At 61.9% G+C, this 9,533-nt stretch overlaps 1 protein-coding gene across 4 annotated transcripts in view; it reads left to right on the top strand.

The window, feature by feature from the left end:
- Rarg (retinoic acid receptor gamma) overlaps nt 1-9,533 on the top strand; it is a 19,803-nt gene that overhangs the window by 1,203 nt on the left and 9,067 nt on the right. For 2 of the 4 annotated variants that reach the window (XM_055618296.1, XM_055618294.1), the window contains exon 3: nt 3,042-3,367. In XM_055618296.1, the coding sequence (XP_055474271.1) occupies nt 3,184-3,367 (184 nt within the window). In that variant the 5' untranslated portion in view covers nt 3,042-3,183. Of the gene's footprint in view, nt 1-3,041; nt 3,368-8,470; nt 8,740-9,533 lie in introns of those variants that run through there. The other 2 variants (XM_055618297.1, XM_055618295.1) reach the window with 1 other exon arrangement.

Below are 9,533 nucleotides of genomic sequence, written 5' to 3'. Positions count from 1 at the left end.
ACACACACACACACACACACACACACACACACACACACACACACACACGGTGGCTCAGAGCTGGTAGACAGCACAGACCACGCCTCCTGCAACCCCGGCACACCCCCACCTCTGGCTCGGAAAGCCACCTAACTGGCACCTCCAGTTCCCCCCTCTGCCCCACCCTGCCCGTGCCCTCTGATGCCCACACACATTCCACTGGCATTGCCTGCCTGCCTCCTGGGTACTGCCCCTCCCTGGGGCCAGTGGGGTAGAGGGAGGGCACCTGAGGATGAGAGGTGGGGAATCAAGGGTCCAGACTCCCCCAGCCACAGAGGCAGGGAAGCCAGGCCCATTGCTGCCTCCTGGAGAGCAGGCTGGGGGGCGCAGGCTGGGGTGAGGATGCCTGGGTTCTCCGCCCATTCTGGAGATGGGGTCATGGAAAAAGGTGGTCGTGTTTATACAGAGGGGAGGGGGGCGGCGGTGGAGAGCGACTGACAAGAGCAGCTTTGTTCCGGGCTCTGGAGCGGGCAGGGCAGCAGGGAGACGCCCCCCTCCATCCGGCAGCCCCTTCACCCATGCCCCCCCAACTCCACCTCATCTGTAAGAGAAGCAGCTTTGTAAAAACCCTTTCCCCATGTCTGTTGCCCGCCTTCTAGGCCCCAGCATCTGAGGTGGCATCTTGGGGAGAGGGGCTCACTGGCTGTCTTAGGCAGGTCCCACAAAAGTCCAGGGCAATTGAGGCCTCCCTGACGACTTGCTTTCGCTCTGCACTACCTCTTCAGTTTCTCCTTCTCTTCTACCTGGCACTGAAGCCAACCCTCCCCTCCTTCCCAGACACAGCCCAGACTTAGGACAGAGGAGTCTTTGCTGCCCTCTTCCCCTCCAAGCCTCCCGTCCTAGGCAGAGAAAGAAGAGCTGGGAGAGTTGGCTGGTCATTTTTTTTTACTCCCAGCTTCCTTGGTGAGGACCAGGAGGCTGAGCATCCCTCCCTGGTACCTCCTGTTGAAGTCCTGACCTGTCCTAGAGCTCTAGTTCCCATCTCTAGGTAAGATGCCGAGGCAAGCATGGCTGGAATAGAGACCCTATTCCCAGTCTAAGCAGAGTCTGTGAACAACTGGGTGCCGGAGGAGGGGGGTGGTGCCCTACCAACTCATCACTCTTGGCACAGGAGGGGTTAATCCACTTGGAATGTAGCCCAGCCTGTTGAGCTATGGCCTAGGGGCTTTAGGGGCCTGGACTCCTGGCTCCATTTGGGTTTAACTTGGGATGAAGGTCTCATGGACTAGGGAAAGAAAGGGAGAAGGATCCTGGGGGACCCTGGGGTAATGATTGGAGGGTCCGGGCCTATCAGTGGTACCTAGTGCAGATGGGAGGCTCCTTTACAGCTTTATTCTTAACAGTTTGGAGGTTGAGAGAAAGGGGGAAAGAGCAGAGGTACAGAGAAAAGTAAAAGACTAGAAACACTTTCTAATGGAACGAGATGCAGACATGCCTGGGCCTACCTGTGGGAAGCCCATCTGTGGATGCTCTATGTGTTCTATGTGTTTTCTTTTCTTGTGGTCCGCTGCCCAGCTTCATTCATTCTGTTATGGAGCTGAGCTGCCCTCCCAGCCCACTAACCCTGGTGGTTCTGGAGATTCTGAGAGAGGGCCTTTCTCATCCTCATCCCCATCCCCATCCCCATCCCCACAGTGATATGGCGTGTGGGCCCTGCATTTCCCTCTCCTCTCTCTCAGGCTTCCTTGCTCCTTTCCTGGGTTCAGATTCAAAATTTCAGGGGTCAGAAAAAGCTACATTTGAGGGAGGAAAGAATGCAGGGAGAGTTTTCTAGGCATGAGAGACAGAGAGAGAGAGAGAGAGAGAGAGAGAAGAGGAGGAGCAATGTGAACTGAGGACAAGGAGGGGATTATCATAGTAGAGTCCACCACCATCTCTGATCAAAGAAGAACTCACTAGAGAGCACAGAGAGTGCAGGGTGACTGTGGGTGGCTGGTGACAGAGACAGTCAGGAGGGGAACAGAAGGAGTACCAGGGAAGACAGAGAAGGGAGTGATAATGAAGAGGCACACAGGAAGTGCATGAGGCATTGACACAGCATTTACCGTGTGCCTACGTTATCCCAGAGACTCTGCCCATGACAAATTATTGAATCCTCCAAACAGCGGTACTCACAGGTGAGGCACAGACAGACTGGCTGAGTCCTCCCAAGTCCCACAGCCAGCAAGTGTGACTATCAGTTCAGGGAGTCTGCACATGACTGCTGCACCGTGCTCCCCAAGCCTCCACAGGACTTAGAAGTTGCTGCCAGCGAGCTTGCTTTCTTTCTTTCTTTCTTTCTTTCTTTCTTCCTTCCTTCCTTCCTTCCTTCCTTTCTTTCTTTCTTTCTTTCTTTCTTTCTTTCTTTCTTTCTTTCTTTCTTTCTTTCTTGTTTATTTGTATTTGTTTGTTTTGAGGGCTACTGTGTAGCCTTGGCTGGCCACAGACCCAAGAGAGATCTGCCTGCCTCTTCCTCATCAGTGCTGGGCTGGAAGGTTTGGGCTAGAGGCATGCATTGTCATTATGCTCCGCCTGATTTTTCCGCTGGTTCCAGGCATCGAACCCAGGACCTTGCGTGTGCTAAGCAAGTGACCCACCACTGAGCTGTAAACCCCCAAGCTCCAGCTCGAGTGTTCCAATCTTGCGTGGCTCCACCCTTTAGAGCTGGTGCCTTTAGGCCCGCCACTCAATCTCAGTACCCTCCTCTGCAAAATGGGAGTCACCATTTCCCTCACAGGACTGATGTTGAATCGCCAGGCCAGCCCAGGTGTGAGGCCTTTCCTCAGGGAGCTCTCCACCCAATGTTCTCAGACCCTCACTCACCCTACAACCTCTGTTTACCCTTCCCTGAAGCTAAACTGAAGAATCCCCCTAGAATCGGTACAACTGTCCGCTCTGCCCACTCTGGGAAACTGCAAGCCCCGGCCAGGGTGCTGAAGGACCAGCTGAAGGGAGGTCACAGCTGAGAGAAGGTCACAGAGCCATTGCTGTCTCACCTTTCTTTTCTCTTCATTTCTTCCTAGGACCCTTGGAGACGCAGCGGGCAGGCCAGGCGGGGTGGGCACGGAGCCTCCCAGGCCGGGGCAGTGGGCATGGGCGGGGGCTGCGGCTGAAGACCGCCCCCGCCCACTGCAGGTTCCACGGGATTCCCACTCGGCAGCTGCCATGGCCACCAACAAGGAGCGCCTCTTTGCGGCTGGTGCCCTGGGGCCTGGATCCGGTTACCCGGGAGCGGGCTTTCCGTTTGCCTTCCCAGGGGCGCTCAGAGGGTCGCCTCCGTTCGAGATGCTGAACCCTAGCTTCCGGGGCCTGGGCCAGCCTGACCTCCCCAAGGAGATGGCTTCTCTGTGTGAGTCTCGGGGTCTGGGGAAGCAGGGCAAGTGGGTGGGGTGATGTAAAAAATGGACACCCTTGTTGGAAAGGCGGCAGGGCACGGGGCTTTGGCCTGTCAGGACCACGGTGAGTATAGAAGGGGGTGGAGTCAAAGCACTAGGCCTACAACCGCCTCCTGGGTCCCCCAGCCTTGAACCAGGGAAAAAAAGCCAGCTGAGCATGGGATACATGTGCACCCTCAGCCCCGACCTTCGACCCTAGCACTGACTCTTTAGCATGGCAGCGCACACCAGCAGAGGCAAAGACCTCTGAGTTCGGACCAGCCTGTTCTGCACAGAGAAACCCTATGATGCTCAGCAAAAGAGAAGGAGGGCCTTTGCCGGCGGGGGTGGGGTGGGGTGCCTGGCCATCTCTGTATGTAGGGGTGGCTGGGCTGGGCGGGCAGCTCCCCCGGAAAGAGCATGCTTGTGTGGAGGTGTGTGTCTGCCCCCCGAGTTCACGTGTGTAGCCCACGGAGACCGCGCATTGCAGGACTCCTTGTGTGCAGCAGGCAGTGGGAAGAATCAGTAGGTATATAGCAGGCTGCTGTCTGCATGTGGCATGCAGGGTGTCTGGACCCCCTCCTCCTCATGCCTGTCTTTCCATGTATCTGCCGTGGGCCAGGCGGCGGGGATAAGCCTCCTCTCCCATGAATGTATTCCCTGCGGAGAGTGTCACAACTTAGTCTCTTGGGACTTGCTTTTCCCGAGTTCCATGGGAGATAACTGATGGAGCTGGAGTGAAAAGGAGAGACAGAAAGACGGTGGTGTGGTGGTGTAGGGAGGCAGAGACCCGGCCGGAACCCAGCGCGAGTCTACCTGTTGCTCCTGTGTTCCAGGCACATGGAGATGGAGGTCAGGGTTCAAAGTGAGGCCAAGGCAGGGAAGCATCAAGCTGGAGAAAGCGCCAGGCTGGAGCTCCATTCTCAAGGCTGCCCCAAAGGATGGGAACTGCAAGGAGAAACCCAAGAGAGGAGCCAGAGGGAGGGAAGCAATCGTGCAGGGTGCGGCAGGCTAGCTCGGAAGGACAGGATAGCGTGGAGGGACAGGCCCAGGCAAGGAGGTAGCAGGTGAGGCCGGGAGGAGAGGAAGGTCTGGGTCCAGACAGTGTTCCCAGGTGGGGCTTCCGGCCCCTAGTGGTGGGGCAGAAGGGAGTCCTGGAGCTTAGGGACCCTCTCGGTGGCAGAGGAGCGGAGCAGAGGAGAAGAGGGCACCCTCATCTTCTCATCTTCGATCTGCTGTCCCTTTGGGCTGTGACCATGTAATCATAAACGGGCCTTTGAAGCCACACCTCAAGTCCCCGTGTCTCTGTACATTCTCTCACTCCTCTCTTTTTCGTGTGGGATAAGAAAGGATGCTAAGAAAGGGCCTGGAGCGTACCCCTGGGGGCTGGTTTTTGGTTCTCACTGAGGCCCTGGCACCTTGGGGAAAGCCTTGTTGAGGAGGGAGTCTCCCCCACTCTTGGGGCTCTCCTGGGGCCTCAGTGGGTGAGGCAGGCATCTTGGAACCCTGTTGTGGAGGAGGGGAGAGGTGTGCGGAGGGCATGAGCCGCTGAGCTCGGCAAGCATAGACCTGCAAGCGTGAGGAACAGAGGAGTGTGTGCATGCGCACACGCCTGTGAGTGGAAGGCCAGGTCTCTGGGTCCCGAGAACACGGGTGTGGAGTGTATTTGCTTTGCAAGACTACAGGGAAGGGTGAAGGGCAGCACCAGGGAAGCGATCCCGAGGTCTCGAAGAAGACCGGGCCCAGTCTGTCCCCCAGATATTGTGCTGGTACCTGCAGTGGCCGTGGGGCCAGGGCCTGTGGGGCAGGGAGCCCAAGCGCCACCATGCTGAGCGCCTTGGAGACCCTGAAGGCAGGCTGGCCCAAAGCAGCCACACAGGTGCAGAGCCAGCGAGGGGGGCGCTGGGAGAGAAGAGCGAGGGAAGCGAACTATGGCAGTTGAGGGTGGCAAGCAGGCGGCGGGAGGCTCCAGGAAAAACCCCAGCGGCTGCCTCTTGCCCTCCCCTCCCAGTCTCTCCTCCTCCGGCTCCAGCTCCAGCTCCAGGCCGACACAAACGGGGCTTTGATTGCAACAGGAAACCTCTCTGGCGGGGGGAGCGGAGCTTGCCGCCGCCTCTGGGGCCCAGGCGGCAGCCCCCCCTCCGCTGGCCCCCTACCCTGTCCCAGCCCCCATCCTGCCAAGAGCTCCTCACATCCTTGCTTTGGGCCTACCCTCTTTCACACCTCCCTCTGCTACCCCCTCCCTCTCTTCGGAAGACCCCTCCCAGTGCTCCTCAGGTGGGACCCGTCCTTCGGGCTTACCCTCCTGGGCGGGGCCTCCTGTTTGAAATACCCCTTCGGTTTTTAGTGTGGGGCTTTGGAAGGAGAAAGGAGAGTTCTTAAGCGAGGACCCTCAAACTAGAGGTGGCAAGACTCGCAGAGAGACCATTTAGCTGTCCTTCTCCCCCAACGGCCAAACTCTTTGCCGGGGGCCGATAGAGCTCAGAGGGCGACCGGACTGGGGGCTCCAGTGCCATTGGCCTCGGGGGGGGGGAGGGGCACATTCTTTGCCCCTGGGACCATAGCTTCGCTCGGATCTAGCTGGGAAGGGGGTGAACCCTGGTGGTGGGGATCGTAGGGAAGGGGGTGAGCCAAGCACCAGCACCCCCCTCACGCCCCCACCAAGACTGTCGGGGAGCATCTGGTTCCCATGAAATGCTAGAAGGCTAATGGGTCTAATTGCCGCAGTAAGGGTGGGGGCTTTCGGGGAAAGAGGGGTACTAGATTCCCCACTTTGCTTTCCAGCCAAGGCCTGGGGTTGGCGTGAGGGGTTGGCGTGAGGGGTTGGCGTGAGGGGTTGGCCTGATAGCCTCGTGAGGTCCCCAGGCCCCAGTCCCTGAAGTGCTCCCGAAACACACAGACGGGGTGATGAGGACGGGGTGAAGAAAAGGGGGGCTTTTGAGAACCCATGGCTTCCTGGAGCCCTCCCCCACGCTGTGCCCTCCTCCCAACCCCCTCCCTGTGGCCTGGCCACTTCTGGTTCTAATTACCAACCAGGCAGGCCTGACTTAATTGGGACCTTTCAGATTTTGGAGGGGGAAGGGGAACTTGCAAGCCCGGAGTTGACTAGTTGAGGCCTTTTCTCCCTGTTTTTTGGGGTCACTCCTCATTTTTTCCTGCTGGCTCTATTCCAGTTCAAGCAACTTAGTCCTCTTTTTCTGCTTTTTGTTTGTTTGTTTGTTTGTTTGTTTGGGGGTGTGCGGTTGGACTCAGGAAAGGAGTGTTAGGGTTGGGTCATGGAGGGAGAGTTCACGCTAGGTTGGAAAGCTCCTGGCTTCCTCTCGGTCCCTGCGGCAAGCTACGGGTATGCCCGTCCAGAGCAGCCCACCATCGCCATCCGCCTTGTAGGCCCTCCTCCCCAGCCCTGCTCCCCACCCCACCCCGAGTCCCTGGCAGCCTCGCGTTCCCCTCCCCCGCCTTCTCTGCCCACTCTGGCACCCCTTCCTGCTTATTCTTCCAGCAGGCGCCCCACTCTCTCAGCACCCCAGTGCGACCCCGACTCGGTACAGCAGATTCTTAGAAAAGTGCGCCCCGCCCTGGCTCAGCCGCAGCCGCCGGGCGGGGGAAGGGGCCGGGCGCCGCTCCCGCTCCCGGGCGCTCCCCGTGTGCGCGGCGCTGACAGAGCCGGCTGGGCCGGGCGGGCGGCCGGGCGGGGCGCGGGGGAGGGGGCGGTTTCCGGGAGTCGCCGCCGCTGGCGTGGTCCCAGGGCCAGGGTCCCCGATTCGACGCGGCCCGGCGAGGGCAAGCTTCTGACGTGGCCACCCCGCCCCCCCGTCCTCCCGGCCGGGGCGCGCGGGGGCCCAGGGGTGGCCCAGCTATTTCCTATGGTGGGGTGTAAGTGGCCCTGAGCGGTGAACGACCGCGGGGCAGTTAGGCGAGGGGGAGCCGAGGGGAGGGGGCAGTTGTCGTGGGGGCTCGGTGTCGCCTGGGTCGCACTTTGGGACCGCGGGGCAGGTTTGGTGCTCTAGGTGAAGTCAGGTCTGGGAGAAGGCGAGGAGGGAGGCGGTCGGGCACGCCGGGAGTGTCAGCCGCGGGGTCGAGCTTTGGGGACTTGGAGGGAGGCGGCCCGGCCCCGGGCTGGCTGAGGAGGGCTAGCCGGAGCGAGGAGGGGTGGCTGCGCTGGAGGGGGCGGGCGGCGGGTGGGGGACTCCGCCGCGGAGCTGGCGACGGCCTGGGCGGGGCGGGGCGGGGCCGGGTCAGGAGGAGGTGAGCGCGCCCGGCCGCCCGCCCCGAGGGGGGTTCCCGGAGAGTTCACCGCGGGAGCGCGCTCCGGCCTCGGACCTGGGGCGGGGAGAACGGGAAGGAAGGAGCGGGGGCGCGCGCCGGGCCGCAGGAATGCGGCGAGCAGCTCCAGCGCGCGCCCGAGGGGGAGGAGGAGCCGGGCCTGGGAATGGGGGGGCGGGGTGGAGGTAAGGCAGGTCCTCGGCTCCGGAGCGGCGCTGCGGGCACCTCCAGGCTCCCCCTGCCCGGGCTGGGGCCGCGTGGGGGCCGGAGGGGGGGGGGGGGGGGGGGGGGAGGACTGTGAAAGGAAATGCGTAGGTCGGTTCCTCCACTCCTTCCCCAAATCCGGAGCTGGGCTCGCGCCTAAGGGCAGATGCGTGCAAAGCCTCGGGCTGCGGGGAGCCTGAGAGCCAGCCTTTTCCTCAGCCAGGTGTCCGCGCAGAGGCTGGCACCTTCGAGTCTCCGTGCGGGCCGCGACGCCTGTGCGCTCTCGCCCAGCGGCAGACTCGCGGTGCGTGCGCCGCTGTAAGCCTCAGCCAGCGCGTGCGCCGCGCAGCGTGGACACGCCTGTGGACGTGTGTGCGCTCCACTGCCAGCGCCGCTCGTCCCGGTGCCCGGCCCCCTTCGCTCCCAGGCCCCGCCCCCGCCCCTCCGGGCTCCGCTTTACAAAGGTCTCCACGGCGCTGGCTGCCGGGCACCCCTTGTGAGCCAGGCGGAGGCAGAAGCTGCAGCCTCGCCTTCGCGCCCCGCCCAGCCCCTTCCCTTGCCGGGGATCCCCCTCCTCCCCGCCCACCCTCACCCCCCATGCATCTCCGCGCCCTATGCTAGCCCTCCCCCTCCCCCCCTCCAGGAGCGGGGCGCCGCGGGGGGAGGAGGGGGAACGGGCTGCGGGTCCTCGGCGTTCTGGCACCCAGCTTCTCCCCGAGCCGGGCCGCGATGTATGACTGCATGGAATCGTTCGCCCCGGGCCCGCGGCGCCTGTACGGGGCGGCCGGGCCCGGGGCCGGCCTGCTGCGCAGAGCCGCCGGCAGCTCCTGCTTCGCCGGACTGGAGTCTTTTGCCTGGGCGCAACCTGCCAGTCTACAGTGTAGGTATCCGCGCTCGGGGATCGGGCCTTGGGTGCACGGGAGGCTGGTGCTCACCGATTCCGAGTTTACAGTTTGGAACCGGGGTGCAGGAGGGTACCTGGTCCCTTCTGTGCGAGGTCCTGGCCCTTTAAACCCGAGGGCCTCGGAGTCCATCTCCTTTGCGTGTGTGCCGTGGTGTTTGGAGCGCGTGTGGGGTTGATGGTGGGTGTTTAGCTGGGGCTTTGGCGGATGCCACTCCAGAGTGCGGGGGGAGCGAGGCCGACGGATGTTGCCAGTGTCCGAAAGTTGATCTTCTCGGAGGGACATGACACCCAGCGCTGAGTGGCGTTCGTGGAGTCCATGCGGGAAGTTGGGAGCGTGTGGATGCCCGGCTCGTGAAGACCTTTGCCTAGGAGATGTGGGTGTGCAGCGGGGCTCTCTTGCCGCTGTCGCCCTCCCCTCGGTTGGCAGATGCGCGTGGCCCAGTGTGGGGATGTTTGTGGCGTGAGGCCGGGAGGGCGTGTGCCTTGCGTGGCTGCGGGGGCGGCTTTGGAGAGTGCTGTGTTCTGGAGCGCATCCTGTGTGCTCCGCTTGTCGGGTGCAGGGGTGTGCGCGGAGGAGTTAGAGCGCCGCGTTCCGTGCCCACCAACACGAACACAAAGCTGGAGCGGGGCTGTGTTCGGTGGGCTTGACAGTTGAGGTTTTCCTATGGCTCCAGCACAACTTCAGCAGGAAGCGAAGGGTGTAGAGCCGTGGGGGGGGGGGGTTGGGAGTGACAGCCTGTAGGGGACGACAATCTTCGTAAGACCCCCGA

This window comes from Psammomys obesus, unplaced genomic scaffold (assembly GCF_907164565.1).
Source record: "Psammomys obesus unplaced genomic scaffold, mPsaObe1.curated_primary_1811, whole genome shotgun sequence".
In the NCBI taxonomy this organism is placed as follows: domain Eukaryota; kingdom Metazoa; phylum Chordata; class Mammalia; order Rodentia; family Muridae; genus Psammomys; species Psammomys obesus.
The sequence above is the reverse complement of the archived record's forward strand: the minus strand, read 5'-3'. Positions and strand labels throughout refer to the sequence as shown.